We start from the raw sequence: 26493 nt of genomic DNA, 5'->3' as shown, positions 1-26493 counted from the left end.
TTAAGAAATACAAGCATTGTTTCAGGCTCTCATTGCGTGAGGTTTTCCAGTGTTTTATGCAGTCTTTTATTAGATTACATCTTTTTACTCAGAACAAATGCTTCACTGTCATCTGAGCAGGGAGTACTCCTGTGGCTCAGTGTTTGGCTCACTTTGTTTTCTCCAGCCTTGAAGGTCCCTCCCACACACACTGACATCCATTCATCTCTTGATCTGACCTAGATGCCACCTGGTCCCTAAAGCCTCCCAGCACCTTTTCTGCTGCATCCCTAGGGCACAGGACTTTTATCTCTTCTATCGTCCTTTTTAGGTTCTCCCTTGTGGGTTAGTCATTTGTATCTGTCTCCCTGCCCATCACTAATTGTACACCCATAAATATTAGACATTATTCCCTTTGAATATACCAGGACCATATGTTATTTATCCTTATAAATGATAGCTATTACTCTGTTTTGTCTGTGTATATACAGTATCTGGCATTGAACCTGTGATTAATTGCCTGAGACCAATGAATCCCGTCTGTTAGAATGTATAGTTTAAACAAAGCTTTTAAAACCCACATTATATTACCTCAAGGTTGTTAGCCTAGTCATCTAATGGTGATTCAAAAATCTGATTAGCAGCTTTAGATTTCTTGATTAAAGACCTAAATAAACTAAGTTTTAGGCTTTTTCTTTTTTTTTTCTGAGATGGAGTCTCACTCTGTTGCCCAGGCTGGAGTGCGATGGCACGATCTTGGCTCATTGCAACCTCCGTCCCTCCAGGTTTAAGCAATTCTCTGCCTCAGCCTCCAGAGTAGCTGGGATGACAGGCACGTGCCACCACGCCTGGCTAATTTTTTGTATTTTCAGTAGAGACGGGGTTTCACCATCTTGGCCAGGCTGATCTTGAAATCCTGACCTTGTGATCCACCCAACTTGGCCTCCCAAAGTGCTGGGATTACAGGCATGAGCCAACGCACTCGGCCTTTCTTTATTTTATTATTTTTTTTTTTGAGACAGAGTCTCACACGGTTGCCAGGGCTGGAGTGCAATGATGCCATCTCGGCTCATTGCAATCTCAGCCTCCCAGGTTCAAGCAATTCTGCCTCAACCTCCTGAGTATCTGGGATTACAGGTGCCTGCCACTATGCCCAGCTAATTTTTTTTTTCTATTTTTTAGTAGAGATAGGGTTTCACTGTGTTGGCCAGGCTGGTCTCAAACTCCTGACCGTGATCTGCCCATCTCAGCCGCCCAAAGTGTTGGGATTACAGGCCTGAGCCATCGCGCCTGGCCAGTTTTAGGCATTCTTTAAAAGGGGTTTTTAGTGAAAAGATTGGAAACTATTCTCAGTGAACTATTTAGTGCTCGGTGAAAATATTTTGAATTAATGTATATACCAGTTATTGCCATTTCCCTATTTAATTCAGAAGTTTTTTTAAATAAATAGAAATTTTTCAATCTTGAAAAAAAAAAAGGCATACAAAAACCTGAACAGACTAATAATAAGTAACGAGATTGAATCCATAATAAAAAGTCTCCCAAGAGTGAAAAATCTAGGACCAGATGGCATTGCTGCTACATTCAACTTCAAAAGAACAACTAACATTAATTCTCAAATTATTCCAAAAACATGAAGAGGCAGAAATTATTTCAAACTTAATCTATGAGACCAGCATTACTCTGATACCAAGGAAACAACAGCCAAAAAGTCCCTTACGAACATACAGTAAAAATCTTCAAGAGTACTAGCAAACTGAACCTAGCAACACATCAAAAAGATACCATGATCAATGGGCTCTACCTCAGGGATGCAAAAGAGGTTGAACATATGCAAATCAATAAATGTGATATATCACATCAACAGATTGAAAGACAAAAACTGTGATCTTCTCAATAGATGCAGGAAAAGCATTTGATATAAGTTAACATTCCGTCCTGATAAAAACTGTCAACAAATTAGGCATAGAAAAAACATACCTCAACATAATATAGGCCACATATTACAAACCCACAGCTAACATCATAATGAATAGGGGAAAGCTGAAAGTCTTTCCTCTAAGAACTGAAACATGAATCAAATGCCTACTTTCACCTCTCTTATTAACATAGTAGTGGAAGTCTTAGAATCAAGCAAGATAAAGAAATAGGCATCCAAATTGGAAAACAGAAAGGCAAATTATACCTCTTTACAGACAAGATGATCTTAAATATAGAACATTCTAAAGACTTCACCAAAAAACTTAGAATAAACAAATTCAATAAAGTGACAAAAAAAAGGCAAGATAAATTAGTACAGCCATTATGGAAAATGATACGGAGGTTCTTTTTAAAACTACAAATCGAACTGCCATACAATGAAGCAATCCTACAACTTGGTATCTATTCAAAGGAAAGGAAATCAGGCGGGGTATGGTGGCTCATGCCTATAATCCCAGCACTTTGGGAGGCTGAGGCTGGTGGAACACTTGAGGTCAAGAGTTCGAGACCAGCCTGGCCAACATGGTGAAACCCTGTCTCTACTAAAAATAGAAAAATTAGCCAGATGTGGTGACGCACACCTGTAATCCCAGCTACTTGGGAGGCTGAGGCAGGAAAATCATTTGAACCTGGGAGGCTGAGGTTGCAGTGAGCCAAGATCGTGCCACTGCACTCCAGCCTGAGTGACAGAGCAAGACTCCTTCTCAAGAAAAAAAAAAAGAAATCAGTATACCAAAGGAATACATGCACCCTAATATTTATTGTAGTAGCACTGTTCACAATAGCCAAAACATGGAATCAACCTAAGTATCCATCAGTGGATGAATGAATAAAATATCCTATATATACACAGTGGAATATTATTCAGCCATAAAAACATAATTAAATCCTGTTATTCTACACCAAAATGGATGGAACTGGAGGTCATTATGTTAAGTGAAATAAGCCAGGGACAGAAACACAAGCATCACATATTCTTACTCATATGTAGGAGACAAGAAAGTTGATCTCGTGGAGGTAGAAAGTAAAATGATGGTTACCAGAGGTTGGGAACAGGGCAGGCCTAGGGGAATGAAAAGTCATTGGTTAATGCATGGGAACATAGTTAGATGGAAGGAATATGTTCTAGTGTTTGATAGCACAGTAGGTTGGCTATAGTTAACACCAATATATTGTATATGTCATAATAGCTAAAAAAGAAGATTTGAAATGTTCCCAACACAAAAACAGTAAACGTAGACAAAAACAGCCTAAGTACTCTGATTTAATCATTTCGTATTGTATGTATACATTCCAATATCACATGTACTTCATAAATATGTATCATTATTATGTATCAGTAAAACTTTTAAAGGAAACTATTATGCTAAACAAAGAAACCAGACATAAAATACCTCAAATTGTATGAGTTTACTTACTAAATTTCCAGAAAGGCAAATCTTAAAAATAGAAAGTATATTAGTTGTTGCCTAGGGGTGGGAAGGTCAGATGAAGAATGACTACAAAGTGAACTTTTGGGAGTGAAGGAAGTGCTCTAAACTAAATTATGATGATCACTGCACAACTGTATGAACTAAAACTCATCAAACTGAATACTTTCCATGGTTAAATTTCAAAGTATGTAAATTATACCTCAATAAAATGTTATTTTTAAAAAAGGATTAGGCCAGGCACAGTGGCTTACGCCTGTAATCCCAGCACTTTGGGAGGCCAATGCGGGCGAATCACTTGAGCTCAGGAGTTCAAGACCAGCCTGGTCAACATGGCGAAACCATATCTCTACTAAAAATACAAAAATTAGCTGGGCATGGTGGTGCACGCCTATAGTTCTAGCTACTTGGGAGGCTGAGGTATGAGAATCGCTTGAACTTGGAAGATGGAGGTTGCAGTGAGCCAAGATGGTGCCACTGCACTCCAGCCTGGGTGACAAAGCGAGGCCCTGTCTCAAATAAATAAGTTAATTAATTTAAAAGGATTATACTCCATGACCAAGTGGGATTTATTCCTGGAATGCAAGGATAATTGAGTATACAAAAATCAATCAATGCAATATACTACATTAACAAATTGAAGGGAGAAAACCACATAAACATCTCCATTGATGCAAGAAAATCATTTGACAGAATTCAACACCTCTTTATGATTAAAAAAAATTCAATAAACTAGGAATAAAAGGAAACTATGTCATGGGAAGGTAGTTTCTGTAAAGGAAACATAATAAAGGCCATCTATAAAAACCCACAGCTCACATCATTCTTAACAGTGAAAGACGAAAGTTTTTCCTCTAGGAGCAGGAACAAGGCAGGAATGTTCGCTTTTATCTCTTCTATTCAACATAGTACTGGAATTTCTAGCCAGAGCAATTAGGCAAGAAAAAGAAAAGGTATCCAATTTTGAAAGGAAGAAAAATCATCTCTGTTTGTAATTATGATGTTATATGTAGAAGATTCCACACAAAAAAAACTGTTAGAACTAATAAATAAATTCAACAAAGTTGCAAAATGCAAATACAAAAAAAAGAGGTGGCCAGGTGCAGTGGCTCACGCCTGTAATCCCAGCACTTTGGGACGCCGAGGTGGGCGGATCACAAGATCAGGAGATCGAGACCATCCTGGCTAACATGGTGAAACCCCGTCTCTACTAAAAATACAAAAAATTATTCAGGTGTGGTGGCAGGCGCCTGTAGTCCCAGCTACTTGGGAGGCTGAGCCAGGAGGATGGCGTGAACCCAGGAGGTGGAGCTTGCAGTGAGCCAAGATCGTGCCACTGCACTCTGCATTCTAGCCTGGGTGACAGAGCGGGGTGACAGAGTAAGACTCCGTCTCAAAAAAAAAAAAAAAAGAAGTGACCTTGAATTGGCCAACCTAAGTCTTCAGTGTCTGAATAGAGCTGGAAATAGAAATTATGTTCTCATCTAAAAAATTTAAAAATTATATAGTTCAGGCACCAAATTCTGGCAATTCCCAATCTAATTTGCATTATCTATGCAAAGACATCTAAACAGATTGTCATTGAATAATTTAAATAACCAGAGTCACAAATTAGTATTTCCCTACTTCATTCCTATCCCAAGGAAATACCCTCACCATGGCAAAACTTTCTCCAATAAATCTGCCCTGATGATGAAATTCATTTGCCTCCACAAACTGATCAAATATTTATCTAGACACACACACACATCTCCCACCCAACCCCCACTTGTCTCTCTCTCATTCACTCACAATTTGGCTTATACTTTTTAAACTACTTTATTTTTTGAGACAGGGACTTGCTCTGTCACCCAGGCTGGAGTGCAGTGGTGCAATCTTGGCTCACTGCAGCCTTGACCTCCTAAACTCAGGTGATCCTCCCTCCTCAGCCTCCCAAGTAGCTGGGACTACAGGCACACGCCACCATGCCTGGCTAATTTTTGCATTTTTTGTAGAGACGAGGGTCTCCCTATGTTGCCCAGGCTGGTCGCAAACTCCTGGGCTCAAGTGATCCTCCCACTTCAGCCTCCAAAAGTGTTAGGATTACAGGCATGACCACTGTGCTATAAGAGAAAATTTTACTATTTTTAATTGGTTAAAAAAAATATCTAAGACGTAGCCTTTACATTTATTTTGATGTTTTAAAAATTGCAGGCTGGATGCAGTAGCTCATGCCTGTAATCCCAGCTGAGGCAGGATTGCTTGAGCCTAGGAATTCAAGACCAGCCTGGGCAACATAGCAAAACCTCATCTCTACAAAAAAATATAAAAATTATCTGGGTGTGGTGGTGCATGCCTGTAGTCCCAGCTACTTGGGAGGCTGAAGTGGGAGGGTCGCCTGAGCTCAGGAGGCTGAGGTTGCAGTCAGCCAAGATGGTGCCACTGTCCTCCAGCCTGGGCAACAGAGTGAGACCCTGTTTCAAAAAAAAATTATATTAAAACACACAACAAAATTTACCAACTTGGTCATTTTTAAGCATATATTTTAGTACCATTAAATACATTCACAATGTTGTGGAACAGATCCCCAGAACTTTTGCATCATGCAAAATGGAATCTCTATAGCCATTAAACAACTCTCCATTTTTCCCCTTCCCTCCACACCCTAGTAAATACCATTCTATTTTCTGTTTCTATGAATTTTTCTACTTTAGATTACTCATGTAAGTGAAATCACACAGTCATTTTGTGACTGGCTTCTTTCACTTAGCACTCAAGATTCATCCATGTTGGAGCATGAGACAGGATTACCTTCCTTTTTAAGTCTGTATAATATTCCATTGTGTATATATTATGGGCCTTCCATATCCATGGGTTCTGTGTCTGTGGATTTAACCAAACTCAGATTTAAAATATTCAAAAATACATTAAATTTCACAAAGTTCCAAAAAGCAAAACTTGAATTTTCCCTGAGTCAAATACTAAGTCAAATCCACACTAATAAAGTTATATGTAGGCACTGTACTAGGTATTATAAGTAACCTAGGATTCAAAGCAGTGGTTCCAAGCCCCAGGCCATGGATGGGTACCAGTTCTTAACCTGTTAGGAACCGGGCCACAGAGCAGGAGATGAACAAAGAAGCCAGCAATTATTACCGCCTGAGCCTCACCTCCAGTCACATCAGCAGTGGCATTCGATTCTCATAGGAACATGAACCCTATTCTAAACTGCACACGCAAGGGATCTAGGCTGCACACTCCTCATAGAATCAGACTAATTCCTGATGATCTAAGGTGGAACAGTTTCATCCAAAAACCATCCCCCTGACCCTGTCTGTGGAAAAATTGTCTTCCACAAAACCGGTCCCTGGTGCCAAACAGTTAGGGACCGCTGTTAAAGTATATGGGAAAATGTGCCTAGATTATATGCAAATACTATGCCACACTATATAAGGGATTGGAGCATTTGTGGATTTTGGTATCTGCAGAGTATCCTGGAATTAATCCCCTACAGATACTGAGGGAAAAATGTGTCACATTTTGCTTATCCATTCATATGTTGATAGACATTTGGGTTGCTTCTGTCTCTTAGCTGTTCTGAATAGTGCTGCTATAACATGGGTGTGTAAACATCCCTTCAATACCCCGCTTTCAATTATTTTGGGTATACACCCAGAAGTGGGATTGTTGGATCATATGGCAGTTTTAATTATTTGAGGAATTTCCATGTTGCTTTCCAAAGCAGTGGCACCATTTACAATCCCCAAAAAGGCGCACGGGGTTGTAATATGCTCACGTCCTCACCAAAACTTGTTATTTTCTGTTTTTCTTGTAGTAGCCATCCTAATAGGTATGAGGTGGTATCCCAACAGAATTTTGGCTTGCATGTCTTTAATGATCAGTGATGGTCAGCATCTTTACATATGCTTCTGGGCCATTTGTATATCATCTTTGATGAAATGTCTATTCAAGTCCTTTGCTATTTTTAATGTTATTTGTTGTTGAGTTGTAATTCTTTTTTTAAATTATTATTACATTTATTGATACTGAATATTTATTATCTGTTATGTACCAAGCAAAATGGACACACTCTCAGGAGATAAAACCTGTAACTTATATGTAAGATGAAACTTATATTGATTGAATTATTGAATTTTTTTTAGTATTTGCTAGATACCAGGCAAAAGGCACAGAAACAAATTATCTGTTCACAGTTACTTTTAACTCTTTCAGCAATGCCTGAGTCCTCTTTATAAAAACTTCATTCTACTAAGTTAGCAACCATTCATTTTTTTGGTTACTCTTCATGTATAGTTTTCTCAAGTGTCCATTCAAATATTGCATAATGGTGTAGACCATTTAATATTCCAAACATAATCTGAAAGACTAGAAGAATCGCCATTAATTTCATTTGTGTTTGACAAAGCATCATCCAATGGAGTAAAACCCTTCCTTTTGGTGGCAGTGGAACGGTATGATACTTGGTTGCCAGACGTCCATTTTTAGTAAACGCCAAAGAACTGGGGTAGAAAACACCACAAACTATGCCAATCAGTGAGCTTCTGAAAACACAGTTTTCCTTGCTTATATTATCTTGAAGCAGCATCTGAACAGGAAGTTTGAGAATATTCCAGAGAAACCAGTTGTTGTCCCAAATGATGCCATTTGATATATATTTGGTGTCATTTCTTTTCTAAGGTAGTCAAAATTTTTTTCTATGATTTCTATGATCACTGATCTTCTGAGTTTTGCATCTTCTAGAGAAGGACTGGGTTGACCATGCATAGATGCGGTCATCTTGACATCCTTGGGCGCTTCCTCAGTTCCTACCCGCACCACACCTGAATCCCTCAGCTTAGCCCCAGCCTCATACCCGAACACTGCCATTTTGGTATTCTTTATACATTCTGCACATAAACCCCTTATCAGATATATGATTTGTAAATATTTTCTCCTACACTGTATGTTGCCTTTTCACTTTATAAATTATATTCTTTGATACACAGTGGTTTTATTTATTTATTTATTTATTATTTTTTGAGACAACCTCACTCTGTTGCCCAGACTGAAGTACAGTGGTGCAATCTCGGCTCACTGCAACCTCCGCCTCCCAGGTTCAAGCATTTCTCCTGCCTCAGCCTTCTGAGTAGCTGGGATTACAGGCATGTGCTACCACGTCCAGCTAATTTTTTGTATTTTTAGTAGAGACAGGGTTTCACCATGTTGGCCAGGCTGGTCTTGAACTCCTGACCTCAGGTGATCTACCTCAAGTGATTACAGGCATGAGCCACCATATCCGGTGATACACAGAAGTTTTAAAGTTTGATTTAGTGGTCTTTAAATTTTTGAATGCTTTGCAGGAGACATAAAACTGCCATACTACATGAGAACTCAAATGGTAAGTACTTAAATAAATATGAATTCTGGATCATTAGATTCTAAATGGGAGGCATGCAACAGATAGAACTGGAAAGTTCCCTGAAAGGACAGGAGAGCAGACTGCACCCTCTGGTTCACCCTCCCAAGGCTCAGTGCTTCCCTCTCTGTCCCAGGCCCACTGCAGAATCTCTCAAAATAGACATATCCTGGGCAACCCACCAGACTTGTCACTAACAAATGTATGCAGGATTGGGAATGGCTCCAAAAGCAAAAGCATTAATAGTAGGGTCATTGAGTCCCGTATGTCTTAACGCTTTGACTAGTTTCCAGTCTGTACCTAGAAAGCTTGGAACCAGTGCCTTACCTTTCATGTTTTTGGATAATTCCAGAAGTTTCCAAACAAAAAGAGTGCCCAGATCACCATACTGTTCTTCCCATACTCCCAGGAGAAAAATATACTTAAAGGTTGAAAGGAAATTACAAGAGAGTGGCCAGGCACAGTGGCTTATTATGCTTGTAATCCCAGCACATTGGGAGTTCAAGGTAGGAGGATCACTTGGGCTCAGGAGTTTGAGACCAGCCTAGGCAACATCGTGAAACCCTGTCTCTACAAAAAAACAAAAAAAATTAGTCAAGTGTAGTGGTATGTACCTGTAGTCCCAGCTACTCAGGAGGTTGAGGTGGGAGGATTTCTTGAGCCTGGGAGGTCAAAGCTGCAGTGAGCCAAGATTGCACCACTGCACTCCAGCTTGAGTAACAGTGAGATCCTGTGTCAAAAAAAAAAAAAAAAAAAAAAGGAAAGAAAAGAAAAGAGAAAGAGAAAGAAAATTACAAGAAAGTAATCATAACATCTGTTACAATATGGATGAACCTTGAAGACATTATGCTTAGGGAAAAGAGACAGACACAAAAGGTCACATATTGTATGATTCCATTTAAAACATTCAGAGTAAGTAAATCCATATGGATGAAAAGAACACTGGTAGTTGTCTGGGGCTAGGAGGAGTGAGAAATAAGAAGGAGCTGCTTAACAGGTAGGTACACAGCTATATTTTGACATGGAATTGTTTGGAACTAGATGGAAGTGATAATTGAGCAACATTGTGAATCTACCAACTGCCACTGAGTCATTCTCTTTACAATGGTTAGTTTTATATTATATAAATCTGACTTCAATAAAGAAAGAAATCAGTCAATCAGTGTATAGAACACTGAATGTCAAATCCCATGATTAAGGCAGAGACTCATTGGCCCCACAATTAAATGGCTTCCTCTCCATTCACTCCCAAGCCTGCATTTGTCAGTGGGAATCTGAGCAGGGTCTGACCCACACCCTCTGCAGCAATCAGCTCAGAAAGGCAAACCAGAAACTGCTGTAGCAACCAACCCACACCAGTCAGGACATGGCAGTGATGCAGCTTCTCTAATTTGTGCCCCAGCTTTGAACTCAGAACCAAGCAGAGAAAGCCAAATGTACTCCCATAGCCAATCATATGAGATGCCTCAATGCTTATTAGACACTTCCAGTGTCCCATGTCAATAGCCTGCAGTCAACAGCACATCTGACGCCTTCCCTTTTGTTCACTACAAAGCTTTCCCACTTTGTCAAAAGTGGCTGACTCTCTTGCTTTAGCAAGCACTTTCTAAGTAGGCCCTGACTGTTCCCATTTGACAGCTTTATTTCCACACAGCTGTCAAGACATTACCAGGGATTTTCACATTTCAGTGACCTTCAGTGATAATTACATCTACCATCGTACACCACAGTACACAGACACTCTCTCCTAAACAAAATGCTTTCTTCAACAATGAGTGAACATCCTATGTACAAATGATGAAGTAAAAACACAGTGCCATTCAGATCTTTACTGATATTTAAACAAACTATAGAGGAAAATTCCAAATAAACAATACCGACACAAAAAAGTAAGTGCTGTTTGAAACTACCGAGAAGTGACTTGCAGTTTAGTGAATCAAAGGTTTTCCTTATTCTTTAAACATTTTTTAATAACAGGCATGTCCTTCCTAGAGAAGCACATACCTTTCTCCTAATTTTATTCTTACCAAAGATTATATTCTATTTCTTTACAATTACATACTCTCCTCCACATCTGTGTTTATGTCTTACTTTTGGCTTTCTTTTTCTTTTTCTCTTTTTTTAAGAGATGGGGGACTTGCTATGTTGCCCAGGCTGTTCCAAGTGATCCTCCTGCCTTGGCCTCCCAAAGTGCTAGAATTACAGGTGTAAGCCACCATGCCCAGCCATTTTTGTTTCTCATGTTATTTTATAACTATTCTTGCCAAATATTTTTCTATTTTCATTTTCATCAAATAACTAGCTTTCTGTTTCCTTGATCACTAATTCACTTCTCTTCTTTGTTTTGTAGTTTGTTAACCTGCACTTTTATGTTTACTTATTTTCTTGGTAACTTCTTTGAGCTATTTTATTGTTTTCCCTTTCTTTCTTTTTTTTTTTTTTCTTTTTTCTTTTTTTTGGTCTTGCTCTGTCACCTAGGCTGGAATACAATGGTGTGATCACAACTCACTGCAGCCTCGAACTTATGGGCTCTAATGATCCTTTCCTGCCTCAACCTCCCAATTAGCTGGGACTACAAGCAAGCACCACCACGCTTGACTAATTTTTGTACTTTTTGTAGAGACAGGGTCTCACTCTGTTGCCCACGCTGGTCTTGAACTCCTTGCCCCACGTGATCTTCCCACTTCAGGCTCCCATAATGCTGGAATTACAGGTATGAACCACTATGCCTGGCCTTTTGGTCCTTTTCCAGCTTCTTACATTTGTATTAAACTCATTTATTTGCTCCTTTTTGTTTCTATCAAAATACCTTTAAGTTTCTAAACTGTACACTGAATGTCATTTCCTTTCTTTATGCTGCAGTTTTTACTTTTACTTCTTCTTTAAGCTAAGACTCCAATGTATGTTTTCAATGTCCAAATGGATATATTTTTTGTTATCTTTCATTTTTAAATTTCTGCATTATGGTCAGTGTCATTTGGAAGGCATTACTTCTGCCTTTTCAAATTTATAGTTTATTTTTGAAACCAAGTACCTGATAAGGTCTTCTGAATTTTCATGTTTTAGAGTAAACTGTAGTATCTAAAAGGAAAGTGTGTGTATGTATATACACATACACAGAAATCAACTGTTTGTATTTCATCTCATTTTAATTTTTCTACTGTTTCATACTCTTTAATATCGTCTCATTTTTATTTTAAAACATCTACTAAATTATATATGTAAAGAAAACATACAAAATATACTTTTTTTTTTTTACTATTTATATTACACTTATAAAGAGATGTGTTTAAAAACACATGACAAGAAGTTCCAAGTTGGCGTCAATCCCCACCACAGAAAACCAAAACCAAATATGCACCTCCAAAATCCTCCCCAGCAACAACCCAGAGCTCAGGTACAAGGGCGAGACCGTTCCCAGGGACACAGAGAAGGGGAAAAACTTCAAGCAAAGGACAGGAGAATTAGACTTCCATATCCATGATGCCCCTCCCCCTATTACACCTGGCACCAGTCTCCCCACAGCTCATGGTTTCTACAATGGACAAAGTGATATTGTGGTGGTCAACCACTCCTCCAACTTCTTGGATTCCCAGGCAGGAGACCTCTCCATGCTTTAACCCATGGGTAGCCTCGTGACTGCCTGAACAGAGAACTAACCCTAAGGACAGGCAGAAACAAACAGGGTAGGCAGGACTACCATCCCCAGCCTCAGAAACCGCTTTGTAACTCAGCCAAAGGGGTTGCCAAATCAGGGTGTCTGTTCACCAGCACCATGCTGCAGGAGGGAGTTCCCCAGGTCCCCTGGACACGAACACCTAGACAATCTTTCCTCACTGCTAGGGTAATCTCTTTAGGACCTCCTCCATTTAAGACAGGCAGAACTCTGATCACTTAGAAGAGTTAAACCTGGGCTTAACGCGCCACCTAGAGCCACAGGAGGCAGTGACAATTCACTAAGCAAGTATGTTCAATAAAAAGCAAAACAAGCCAGAGAAAACTAGAATAAATAACTAATCCTCTATTGCAAAAAACATAGATATATGCCCACAAGAAACAACAGCAAACAGAGGAATATGACCTCCCCAAAAGGGCAAAGCAAAAATCCAGAGCGTGACCCTATCTAGATGGCGACTTGTGAGCTCTCTGACCAGGAATTCAAAATAGCAGTTTTGGCTGGGCAAGTGGTGACTCAAGCCTGTAATCCCCGTGCTTTGGGATGCCGAGGTGGGCGGATCACTTGAGGTCAGGAGTTCCAGACTAGCCTGGCCAATGTGGTGAAAACCCATCTCTACTAAAAATACAATAATTCAGCTGGGGTGGTGGCTGGCACCTGTAGGTGGGAGGATTGCTTGACCCCAGGAGGTTGAGGCTGCAGTGAACCATGATTGTGCCACGTGTTGTCCAGCCTGGACAACAGAGCAAAACTCTGCCTCAATAAAAGAAAGAAAGAAGATAGAGAAAATTACCTCCAAAGACCAAATCTAAGAATGATGTTCAAGAGGAAGCTGACCAAGAGCAAGGGGTAGAAATCTTCAAAGAAGTGATAACAGAAAATGCCAAAAACAGGAGAAAGAGGTAAATATCCAGGTGCAAGAAGGCATTAGAACATCAAACAGATTCAACCCAACAAGACTATCCCAAGTCATCTAATAAGCAAACCTCAAGGGTCAAGGACAAAGAGAAGATCCTAAAACCAGTGAGAAATAAGAAACAACATATAAAAGACCTCCAATATGTCTGGCAACAGACTTCTCAATGGAAATCATACCGGACAGGAGGGAGTGGAATGACATTTTCAGTACTCAAAGAAATAAAAACTGTCATCCAAGGATATCGTATCCAACTGAACTGTCATTAAAATATTAAGGGGAGATAAAGTATTTCCCAGATAGAATTCACCACCACCAGACCCTTCTTGCAAGAAATGCTAAAGACAGTTCTTCAGCCTGAAAGAAAAAAACACTAACATGCAAAAGAAAACTTATTATTTTACATAAAAATGTATAAATTGGCCGGGAACATTGGCTCATGCCTCTAATCCAAGCAGCTTGGGAGGTTGACGCTGGCAGATCACCTGAAGTCACAAGTTTGAGACCAGCCTGGCCAACATGGCAAAACCCCATCTCTACTAAAAGTACAAAAATTAGCTGGGTGTGGTGGCGGGCAACTGTAATCCCAGCTACTCGGGAGGCTGATGCAGAAGAATTGCTCTAACCGGGGAGGCAGAGGTTGCAGTGAGCTGAGATCGCACCACGGCACTCCAGCCTGGGAGACAGAGTGAGACTCCATCTCAAAAAAAAAAAGTATAAATTTGAGACAACTAAAAGTTAAAACGTGGGGGTAGGAATTAAACTGTAAAACTTTTGTGGGGGTTTTGGACTTGTTTGTTTCTGTTATTTGGGATCTAAGATAAGTTGTCATCTCTTTTAAATAACTCATATCTATAAAAACTGTTTTGTAAGCTTCATGGTAACCACAGCACAGTTTTTATAATAGATCCACTACAAGTAAAAAGCAACAAATTAAAACATGCCAAGAGATAATCACTTAATCACAAAGGAAGACAGTAAGAAAGGAAGAAAGAGACAAGTCTCAAAACAACCAGAAAACAAGCAACAAAATAGCAGTAGTAAGTCCTTACTTATCAATAATAACACTGAATGTAAATGTTCTCACTTCTCCGGCTAGAAGACATGAGTGACTGAATGGATAAAGAAGCAAAAACCAACTACATGCTACCTTCAGGAAACCCATTTCACCTCTAAAGACACATGTAGACCGAAAGTGAAGGGGTGGAAAAAGATATTCCATGCAAATGGAAAATTTTAAAAAGCAGGACTATCTATACTTATATAAGATAAAATATGCTACAAATCAAAGACTATAAAAAAGAAAAGGAGGGTCACTATGTAATGATAAAGGCATCAGTTCAGGAAGAGAATATAACAGTTATAAATATCTGTGCACCTGGCCGGGCACGGTGGCTCACACCTGTAATCCCAGCACTTTGGGAGGTCGAGGTGGGCGGATCATGAGGTCAGGAAATCCAGACCATCCTGGATAACACGGCGAAACCCCGTCTCTACTAAAAATACAAAAAATTAGCCGGGCGTGGTAGTGGGTGCCTGTAGTCCCAGCTACTTGGGAGGCTGAGGTAGAAGAATGGCGTGAACCTGGGAGGCGGAGCTTGCAGTGAGCAGAGATGGCAGTGAGCAGAGATCGCACCACTGCACTCCAGCCTGGGCGACAGAGCAAGACTCCGTCTCGAAAAAAATAAAAATGAATAAATAAATAAATTTGTGCACCCAACACCAGAGCTCCCAAGTATATAAAGCAAACATTAATAGCTCCAAAGAGAAAGTTAGACTATAATACAATAATAGTAGAGGCTTTTAACACCTCACTCTCAGTAATGGACAGATCATCCACATGGAAAATTAACAAATAAATGGCAGTTAAACTACACAAGATCTAATAGGTCTAACTGACATTTAAAGAAAATTTCGGCTGGGCATGGTGGCTCACTCCTGTAATCTCAGCACTTCGGGAGGCCAAGGTGGGAGGATCACTTCATGTCAGGTGTTCGAGACCAGCTTGGACAAAATGGTGAAACCCCATCTCTACTAAAAATACAAAAAAAAAAATTAGCTAGGTGTAGTGGTGCATGCCTGTAATACCAGCTATTCGGGAGGCTGAGGCAGGAGAATTGCTTGAACCCAGGAGGCAAAGGTTGCAGTGAGCTGAGGTCATACCATTGCACTCCAGCCTGGGTGACAAAAAAAAAAAAAAAAAAAAAAAAATTCACCCAACTGCTATCAAATGCAGCAGTTTTACCAGTACAAGGAACATTCTCCAGAGTAGACCATACCTTAAGCCACAAACCAAGTCTCTATCGAGTCTGATTTCTATTAAAAATAAACAAGTCTGATTTCTATTTGAAAAAATAGAAATCATATCAAGTATATTTTCTGACCACAATGGAATAAAACTACAGAAATCAATAACAAGAGGAATCTCAGAAAAATACACAAACACATGGAAATTAAACAACATGCTCCTGAATGACCAATGGGTCAAAGAAAAAGTTAAGAAAGAGCTGGTGCAGTGGTACATGCCTTTGTACAAGTTACTCAAGAGGCTGAGGCTGGAGGATCACTTGTATCTAGGAGTTCTGGGCTATAGTGTGGTATGTCAATTAAGTGTCCACACTAATTTCAGCATCAATACAGTGACCTCCTGGGAGCAGGGGATCATCAAGTTGCCCAAGGAGACTGGGAAGTGGCCCAAGTTGGAAACAGGGCAGGTCAAACCTTGCATGCTGATCAGTAATGAGCTATGCCCAGGCAACACAGTATAGGCAACATAGCAAGATCATCTCTTAAGAAAAAAATAAAAGAATAAATTTTTTTTTCTCTTTTGAGACCGGGTCCTGCTCCATTGCCCAGGCTGGAGTACAGTGATGTGATCACTGCTCACTGCAGCCTCAAACTCTCAGGCTCAAGTGATCTCCCTGCCTTAGCCTCCTGAGTAGCTGGGACCACAGGCATCTGCCACCACACTTGGTTAATTTTTTATTTTTATTTTTGTAAAGACTGTTTTTGCCATGTTGTCCAGGCAAGTCTCGAAATCCTGGACTCAAGAGATCCACCTACCTTGGCCTCCCAAAGCACTGAGATTACAGGAGTGAGTCACCACACCTGGCCTAGAAAAAGGAAATTTTAAAATTTCTTGAAACAAATGAAAATGGAAACATGGCATACCAAAGCCTATGGGATACAGGAAAAGCAATACTAAGAGGGTAGTTTATAGCAACGAATGCCTATATCAAAAAAGAGGAAAAACAAATAAAACAACCTAACGATACACCTCAAGAAACTAGAAAAGCAAGAACAAACCAAACCCAAAATTAGTAGAAGGAAAGAAACAATAAAGATCAGAGCAGAAATAAATGAAAAGAAATCAACAAAATGAAAAGGTAGTTTGGTGGTTTGTTTTTTGTTTGGTTTTGTTTTTGTTTTTGTTTTTTGTTTTTTAGACAGGGTCTCATTCTATTGCCCAGGCTAGAGTACAGTGGCACCATCCCCGCTCACTGCAACCTCCACCTCCCAAACTCAAGCCATCCTCCCACCAAATTGCTGTGACTACAGGTGTGCCCCTCTACACTCAGCTAATTTTTGCATTTTTTATAGAGATGGGGTTTCGCCATGTTGCCCAGGCTGGTCTTGAACTCATGAGCTCAAGTAATCTGCCCATTTCAACCTTCCAAAATGCTGGGATTACAGGCCTGAGCCGCCATGCCTGACATTGTTTTTTGAAAAGATAAACAAAATCAACAAAACTTTATCTAGACTAAGAGAAAAAGAGAAGATCCAAATAAATAAAATCAGAAATGAGAAAGGAGATACAACAACTGAGACCTTAGAAAGGATTATTAGATACTATTTGAAAGGAGTTATTTAGCTTGCCTTAGATAGATAACAAGGGAAGGGTGCCAGAGAGTCCCTGGCCCATGGTCAATGCCTCATTCTCACATAACATAAAAAGCAGCCTGAGAGGCCAGCGGTGGCTCACGCCTGTAATCCCAGCACTTTGGGAGGAGGAGGCAGGTGGATCACCTGGTCAAGAAATCGAGACCATCCTGGCCAACATGGTGAAACCCCGGCTCTATTAAAATACAAAAATTAGCTGGGCGTGGTGGCGCGCGTCTGTAATCCCAGCTACTCTGGAGGCTGAGGCAGGAGAACCGCTTGAACCTGGGAGGCAGAGGTTGCAGTGAGCTGAGATCGCGCCACTGCACTCCAGCCTGGCGACAGAGCAAGACTCCCTCTCAAAAAAAAAAAAAAAAAAAAAAAGAAAGAAAGTAAAAAAAAAAGCAAAAAAGCAGCCTGAGAAAAAATTTAGGCTGATAAGGGAACTAACACAGGGTGCTGTGCCTAGAGACATGCCCATGGTGGCACAGATAGTAAAACCTCTGGCCCTTTTGGATACAAACCTGCACAAACCTCCAGCTCACTCAGATAAGAGAACAAGGCCTGGCACAGAAATGCCTTTGTCCATTGTATACTCAGCAGGTTCTGAGAAAAAGTTCCTTCTCCTTTTGTGGGCATGGGCACAGTGGGTTCCGGTGGGTTCTAGTGGGCACTCTATTTTCCTTTATTTGGACTGTAAGTCCGGCTTCTATGAATTATCACTTCAACCCCTGATTGGTCCCAGGCTAAGGTCCTGGGCCAAGCTTTCAATTCAGCTTCTGACAGGTCCTGGGCCAAGCTGAGCAGCAGCTATGAATCATCATTTCAGCTCCTGACTGGTCGGTCGGCCAAGGTTCCTGGGCCAAGCTGAGTCACGTGTTCTCCAAGACAGCCCAGGAACTAAGCACATTCCTTCCCCTTCCCAGTCCATAAAACCTGGGAGCCCAGCCTCATAGTGGGCACCCCACTTGACCCCCTCTCTGCTGGCAAAGAGCTTTCTTCTTTCGCTTATTAAACTTTTGCTCTAACCTGACCTTTGTGTCTGTACTCCTTAATCATCTTGGAGGTAGGACAAAGAACTCCAGGTGTTATCTCAGACAAGAAGAGACTGTTACATCTTCATGCATCGCTGAGACTACAACACTATTATGAACAACTATACGACAAATTTCAAAACCTAAGAGAAATGGATAAAGTCCTGAACCTATAAAACCTACCAAGATTCAACCATGAAGAAATAGAAAACCTCAACAAACCAATAAGATCCAAGCCATCATAAAAAGTCTCCCATCAAAGAAAAGCCTTGAACCTGATGGATTTACTGCTGAATTGTATCATTAAAGAACTAATACCAATCCTACTCAAACTCCTCAAAAAAACCGAAGAGGAAGGAATACTTCCAAACTCATTCTACAAGGCCAGCGTAAGTTACCCTAATACCAAAATGAGAGGAAGACACAACCAAAAAAAGAAAACTACATGCCAGTATCAACGATAAACATAATGTAAAAATCCTCAACAAAATAGTAGCAAACAAAACTCAACAACACATTGAAAAAGTCATTCACCATGATCAAGTGGAATTTATTCCAGGGATACAAAGATGGTTCAACACATGCAAACCAACAAACATGATACAATCACATTAACAGAGTCAATAACAAAAACCATTACTTCAATGGATGCCAAAAAAGTATTTGATAAAACTCAACATCCTTATATGATTAAAAAAAAAAAACTCATCAAAAAGGGTATAGGAGAAACTACCTCAAAATAATAAAGGCCATGTATGACACACCCATAGCTAATAGCATACTCAACACAGATAAATTGAAGGCCCTTCTCTAAAGGCTATAACAAGATAAGGATGCCTACTTTCACTGCTATTATTCAGCATAATACCAGAAGTCCTGGCCAGAGCAATTAGGCAAGAGAAGAAATGAAGGGCATCCAAATTGGAAAGGAAGAAGTCAAACTAGCCTTGTTTCCAGATGACATGATCTTATAATTACAAAAACCTAAAGACTCCACCAAGAACACTATTAGAATTGATAAATGAATTTAGTAAAGTGGCAGGGTACAAAACAACATACAAAAATCAGGAGCATTTATATATGTCAACAGTGACTGATCTGAAAAAGAAATCAAGAAAGCAGGGCCAGGCATGGTGGCTCATGCCTGTAATCCCAGCACTTTGGGAGGCCAAAGTGGGCAAATCATCTGAGGTCAGGAGTTCGAGACCAGCCTGACCAACATGGAGAAACCCTGTCTCTATTAAAAATACTAAATTAGCCAGGCATGGTGGCACATGCCTGTAATTCCAGCTACTCGGGAGGCCGAGGCAGGAGAATCGCTTGAACTTGGGAGGCGGAGGTTGTAGTGAGCTGAAATCGGGCCACTGCACTCCAGCCTGGGCAGCAAGATCAAAACCCCATCTCAAAGAAAAAAAAAAAAAGAAAGAAAGCAATCCCATTTACAATAGTTACAAAATACATAAGACACCTAGGAATCAATCTAATCAGAGAAGAAATATCTATACAAGGCCGGGCACGGTGGCTCACACCTGTAATCCCAGCACTTTGGGAGGTGGAGGTGGGTGGATCACAAGGTCTGGAGTTCCAGACCATCCTGGCCAACATGGTGAAACCCCGCCTCTACTAAAAATACAAAAAAAAAAAAAAAATTGAGCTGGTCATGCATGGTGGCATGCGCCTGTAGTCCCAGCTTCTCAGGAGGCTGAGGCAGGAGAATCGCTTGAACCTGGGAGGTGGAGGTTGCAGTGAGCTGAGATCGTGACACTGTACTTCAGCCTGGCAACAGAGCGAGACTCCATCAAAAAAAAAAAAAAAAAAGAAAGAAAGAAAGAAAGAAAGGAAGGAAAGAAGGAAGGAAGGAAGGAAGGAAGGGTCCATACAAAGAACAAAGGAACACTATAAAATTCTGATGAAAGAAATAGAAGAAGACAAAAATGAAAAGATATTCCATGCTCATGGTGTGGAGGAATTAATATTGTTAAAATGACAATACTACTCAAAGCAATTTACGCATTCAATGCAATCCCTCTGAAAATACCAATGATATTCTTCACAGAAATAGGAAAAAAATTCTAAAGTTTATATAGAACCACAAAAGATCCCAAATAGCCAGAGCAATCCTGGCAACAACAACGAACCTGGAGGCATCACACTACCAGAATTCAAAACTTACTACAAAGCTATAGTAACTAAAACAGCATGGTACTCACATAAAAACAGACATATAGATCAATGGAACAAAACAGAGCATTCAGATATATACTCACATATTTAAAACCAACTCATCTTTGATAAAGGTGCCAAGACCATACAATAAAAAAAAGACAGTCTTTTCAGTAAATGATGATGGGAAAACTGGATAACTATCTTACAGAAGAATGAAACCAGACCCCTATCTCTCAGCATACATGAAAATCAAATCAAAATGGATTCAAGACTGAAATCTAAGACCTGGAATGATGAAAGTACCAGGAGAAAACATTGAGGAAATGCTCCAGGACATTGGTCTGGGCAAAGAATTTTGTATATGACCTCAAAACACACAGGCGACCAAAGCAAAAATGAAGTCCTAGCTAGTCAGGAGGCTGAGGCAGTAGGATCACTTGGGCCCAAGAATTTGAGGTTATAGTGATCTATAATTGAGCCACTACATTCCACTCTGGGTGACAGAGTGAGGCCCTGTATCTAAAAAATAAAAAAAATAAAAAAGTAAAAAGATTAAAAACAGACAAAAGATCTTAACAGACACATCCCAAAAGAAGACATACAAAATGACATTTTGACATATAAAGACCTAAAAAAAGACAATGTACAAGTGGTCAACAGGTATATGAAGCTATACTCAATATTACTAATCATTAGAGAAATTCAAATCAAAACCACAATGCAGTATCATCAGTCTCACCCCAATTAAAGTAGTCTGCATCAAAGAGATAGACAATAACAAATTCTGGCAATGAGGTAGAGAAAAGGGAACCCCCATACACCGTTGGTGAGAATGTAAATTAGTACAGCTACAGTGAAGAACAGTATGGAAGTTCCCCAAAAAAGTAAAAACAGAGCTACCATATGACCCAGCAATTCCACTACTGGGCATATTTTTAAAAAGAAGGAAAAAGGAAATAAACACACCAAAGAGTTATCTGCTCTCCCACGTTTGCTGTAGCACTATTCAAAATAGCCCTAATACAGAATCAACTTAAGTGCTCATCAACAGAAGAATAAAGAAAATGTGGTAAATATACACAATAAAAAATTATTCAGCCATAAAATTAATGAAATCCTGTTATTTACAGTAATATGGATGGAACTAGAGGCATTATGTCAAGCAAAATAAGCCAAGCACAGAAAGACAAATATCACATGTTCTCTAAAGCTCTTACATATGAGTAAGATACAGATTAGATTGGTTGTTACCAAAGACTGGGAAGAAGAAAGGCGAGTAGGAAGATAAATGGAAAAAATTATATAAATGTATTTATTACACTGAACTTGACACTTAAAATGGTAAAGATGGTAAATTATATACATATTATTTACCTTAACAAAGACAAAGGAAGAAAAAAATAGCAATTGGTAGACGCTCAGCATCTTATGCTGCCTGAAGTGATGAAGGAGAACCAAGTGCAGAGACCCAAGAAGAAATGATTTCACATGCTATAGAAAGATTGTGGGCTTTTAATTCATGGGACTGAGTTCAAATCCGGGCTTGCATTCTTACTATGAGATATTAGATGAGTTATTTGGCCTCTCTAAATCTGCTTCCTCCTTGTATAAAGGAGATAAGTAAAAGAACTAAAGCATGGGTGGGCCATAAGTGCTCAGTGAATATCTGTTTCCTTCATGTTTCCTCTTTTAACCATAAAAAAAAAAAAAAAAGAGAGAGACACATTAGGCTGGGCACAGTGGCTCATGACTCTAATCACAGCACTTTGGGAGGCCGAGGCGGGTGGATCACCTGAGGTAAGGGGTTCGAGAACAGCCTGGCCAACCTGGTGAAACCCAGTCTGTACCAAAAATACAAAAATTAGCTGGGTGTTGTGGTGGGTGCCTATAATCCCAGCTACTCATGAGGCTGAGGGAGGAGAATCACTTGAACCCAGGAGGTGGAGGTTGCAGTGAGCCAAGATCATACCATTGCACTTCAGCCTGGGCAACACGTCTCAAGAAAAAAGAAGGAAGCGAAGCAAAGCGAAGCGAAAGGAAAGAAAGGGAGGGGAGGGGAGGGGAGGGAAGGGGCAGACTCCCGATGCCTATTTGGGGAGAAATCTCTGTTTTTAGTTATGGGACCCCAAGAGTGTAAACAGACAAGTTTGTGTCAGCTCTTAAACTGCTTACTTTTATATTGTATTACCTGTTTCTTTTTTCTTTTTAAACTAAAATAGTTACTGCAACAGAGGCTACTCTTGGGTTTTTAAGGAAGAACGTAGTTTAGACACTTAAAAATGTCTTTGTTTAAAAAAAATTGTAAGTGCCCTGGAAAAGCATCACCTGCCCTAATCTCATCATAACTCTCCCTTTTTGGAGACCTAGGATTTAGTTTGGGCTCTTCTCAGACCTCAGAGATCCAGTTAAAAAATAGGTAGTCCCTATCTAAATAAAATTGGTCTCCTTGTACAATCCTATGATAAATTTCTGTAATTTTATGTTTGATTTGGTAGGCATCTTTAATCTCCCTCTAGCACCACCAGACTTTCTCTCTCTACCTTACGATGTAAATTTTGCTATTTTATTTTCACCTCAGTTGTTTCCTTCGATAGTAAAATTTAAGGTTATTTAGCTGACAACTGTCTAGGGTTGTGAAACAGGTTATCAAGAATCTGAAAGTCTAAGACAGAGGGAAAAAAAACAGTTTTTATGAATCTGGAAGATATATTTCTATAGGCATGCCTAATACATCTATGTATTCATGTGCTGTGTATGAGTGTTTCACTACTGACAATATATAATAGAGCTCTAATTAATTGGCTTAAGAAAATAAAAGTGCTTGAATCAAATACACTATCAGGAAAAAAGAAAAGGCTAGTCAAATGCTTTTTCAAGTTTACATAACTTAATTTAAATCTTTAATAAATAAGTTTGTTTTAAGATTGTTGGTAAAGTAATATTAGAAATGTCTTAAGAATTGCCAGCATATATTTTTGTTTGCATTTATTAATCAAGCATTTTCATACTTATCCCTGACAAATACTATTAGCTGTCAAAATTTGGTATAGGGGCTACAAAACTATAAACCCAATCCAAAACAGAATAATCTTCGCTTATGTAATTTTTAATAAAGAAGACATTGATATTGGTTTTATCAAAATAGTTACATCTTGAATTATTCAGTAAAATTACCCTAACTTCTAATCTTGTGGCTTTAGGCAATTCGGTCCACAAACAGTAGGGAGGTTTGTTTGGGAAAGGACAGTTATTGTCTTTGCTTCAAAGTTAAATTATAAACTAAGTTTCTCCCAAAGTTAGTTTGGCCTATGCTCAGGAATGAACAAGAACAGCTTGGAGATAAGAAGCAAAATGCAGTCAGTTAGGTTAGAACTTTTTCACTATTTCAGCTATAATTTTGCAATGGTGGTTTCATAACTTTAAACAATAATGATCACAATTTCCATAAATAATCTAGGTAAACAATTAAAATAAAATAGGTAAATGTAATGGGATAAATACTTGTCAACAAACTTGTCACAATTTAGAGTCTAAAGTTATATTAAATTAAATAATAGATATTTCATTATTTGGGTATTTTCCAATTAAGATAATTGAAGGAAAACATTCTTGCCAGAAAAAAAAAAAGTGTCCTTTTTAAAAAAGGTGAACAATTTTTGTCTAATTCAAAGTTTATTTAAAGGTTACATATAAAACGAGGTAAAAGGGACTAAGAAATAAGACAGGTGTAAAGAAAGCTATCAAAATAAAGAGGGTTGTTTTTAGTTAAATAAACAAATAAATAAAAAGAAATCATTTTATATGAGAAAGAATCTTGCATGGTAGATTTAGTCCTAGAATAAAATGACTGGTTGTTTAAAGAGGGATGTTTAGGCCGGGCGCTGCGGCTCAAGCCTATAATCCCAGCACTTTGGGAGGCCGAGGTAGGCGGATCGCAAGGTCAAGAGATCAAGACCATCCTGGTCAACATGGTGAAACCCCGTCTCTACTAAAAATACAAAAATTAGCTGGGTGTGGTGGTGCGTGCCTGTAGTCCCAGCTGCTCAGGAGGCTGAGGCAGGAGAATCGCTTGAACTTGGGAGGCGGAGGTTGCAGGAAGCCAAGATTACACCATTGCACTCCAGCCTGGGCGACAGAGTGAGACTCTGTCTCAAAAAAAAAAAAAAATTTAAAGAAAGAGGGATGTTTAGAACACACCAGAAAGTCCAAGTCATGAACAGTCTGTGTAAGTCACAATAAGAAGATTTATTTCCCAAAAAAAGAAAAAAAGAAAGAGGCCAGGCAAGTGGCTCATGTCTGTAATCCCAGCACTTCGGGAGGCCAAGGTGGGCAGATCACCTGAGGTCAGGAGTTGGAGACCAGTCTGGCCAACATGGCAAAACCCTGTCTCTAATAAAAATACAAAAATTAGCCAGGCATGGTGGTGCACACCTGTCATCCCACCTTTTCGGGAGGCTGAGGCAGGAGAATCACTTGAACCTGGGAGGCAGATGTTGCAGTTGCAGTGAGCTGAGATCACATCACTGCACTTCAGTCTGGGCAACAGAATGAGACTCTGTCAAAAAAAAAAAAAAAAAAAAAAAAAAAAAAACTTTTATATGATCAAGTTGTCTATAATTAAAAGGAAATTATAGTGATCTTTCTAGAGATTGGGCTTGATGCAAAAAACAACACTTACATATTAAATAATTGCTTCGAACAATGAAATTTTCCTAAGGGATTGATTTACTCTTAATAGATTATAATATATTTTAATTTTTTTAACCCAAAGTTCAACTTTTATTGCACCTCACCATTTTTTTGTTTTCTCTCCCTTCTGAAATAGTAATGCCCTCCTTCAACTCATTTTCAGCTCATATATGTTTTTTTCAAGTTCTCTTTGTTGAGGTCTGATGCTAACAATATTTTCTTAAGGTCTAAACAAAATGTTTTCTTCCAACGTAATATTCAGTGCAGTGAGGAAGGTGTTTTCTTTTGCCTTTTGGTAACTGGCCTAACAGATTTTATGATTTATTGAAACAATTCCTATGCCATTATTACTAAGTTTTGCTTTGCTTAGGAAAAAACTGAGATTAAAACAACTTTTTAAATTAAATTTATTACATCCATATATCTTTCTGTATGTGCTTTTACAGTCCTTGTGACATTGATTTATAAGGCCTTGACTCCTGGGTCTAAAAAGGACACCAAGTCCCACTAAATCTTAAAAACTGACAGCAATTAAAGCCTCATCTTCAGGCCTGGTAAAAGATGCCAATCAAAATAAACTACATTTCAAACTACAGAAATGAAAGCTATTCAATTCCTCAAGACCAAGAGACTATCAAGGAAGAGGTGGGCATGTGAGATTGTATGGGCTGATTTTGAGAGATAAAATAGTTCAGTTTCTTTAATGTCAAAGATACACAAATGCAAGACCAGCATATAGGCCCCTGTGTCAGATTAACAAGGTTTTCTTAAAGCATTAACTGACTCCCTAATAAAGGTTATAAATGGTATAAAAAGCTTATGGAAGTTATATCTTATGGTTAACATTAAAATTTTATAGATTGTTTATAAAATTTTGAAAAACAAATCTAATTGGCTTCATCCTGTTTTTATTAGGGCTTATTTGGAAAATTAAGTATCCTCTCTGAAAGAATGAAGGTTTTCACCCTTTTTTGAAATCCTTATGTTATCACTTCAGTTAAATGAATAACATATTTTACAATGACCTGTAATCTCATTTTGTAATATTGAGTGTTTAAACCTTTGATATTTGACAAACTTTCCAAAGTGAAATTATAAATTATGTCTTTTTCTGACCTAATGAATCCTTTAAGGTATAAAGTTCCCTAAAGTCCAAAAATGACATATATGGGGTTTTTTTGGTACAAAAATTATACAGGAAACATTATCAAATATGAAATGCTATTTGATTTTCTTTGGGCTATATTTGTATAAATATATTATTGATGTGTTCCAAAATTATGAAAAAATCCTATAATTCTGATAGGACTTAGTGTACGTTATCAGTAATAATTACGATTATGTTAGTG

The 26493-nt window shown here is 39.0% G+C and overlaps 1 protein-coding gene and 1 pseudogene across 1 annotated transcript; one reads left to right on the top strand and one right to left on the bottom strand.

The window, feature by feature from the left end:
- Nucleotides 1-26493, top strand: part of LOC139358625 (zinc finger protein 337-like) — a 259532-nt pseudogene that overhangs the window by 29259 nt on the left and 203780 nt on the right.
- LOC139358923 (complex I assembly factor TMEM126B, mitochondrial-like) lies at nt 7492-8342 on the bottom strand. Its single transcript, XM_071080949.1, has 2 exons — nt 8172-8342; nt 7492-8061 (listed from the first exon to the last, which is right to left on the bottom strand). Exons 1-2 carry the CDS (start codon nt 8253-8255, stop codon nt 7666-7668), a joined length of 480 nt encoding a protein of 159 aa, XP_070937050.1. The 5' UTR covers nt 8256-8342; the 3' UTR covers nt 7492-7665.

The sequence above is a fragment of the Macaca nemestrina genome, chromosome 15, assembly GCF_043159975.1.
Source record: "Macaca nemestrina isolate mMacNem1 chromosome 15, mMacNem.hap1, whole genome shotgun sequence".
Lineage (NCBI taxonomy): Eukaryota > Metazoa > Chordata > Mammalia > Primates > Cercopithecidae > Macaca > Macaca nemestrina.
Note: the sequence above shows the minus strand (reverse complement) of the source record. Positions and strands in the feature narration are given on the sequence as shown.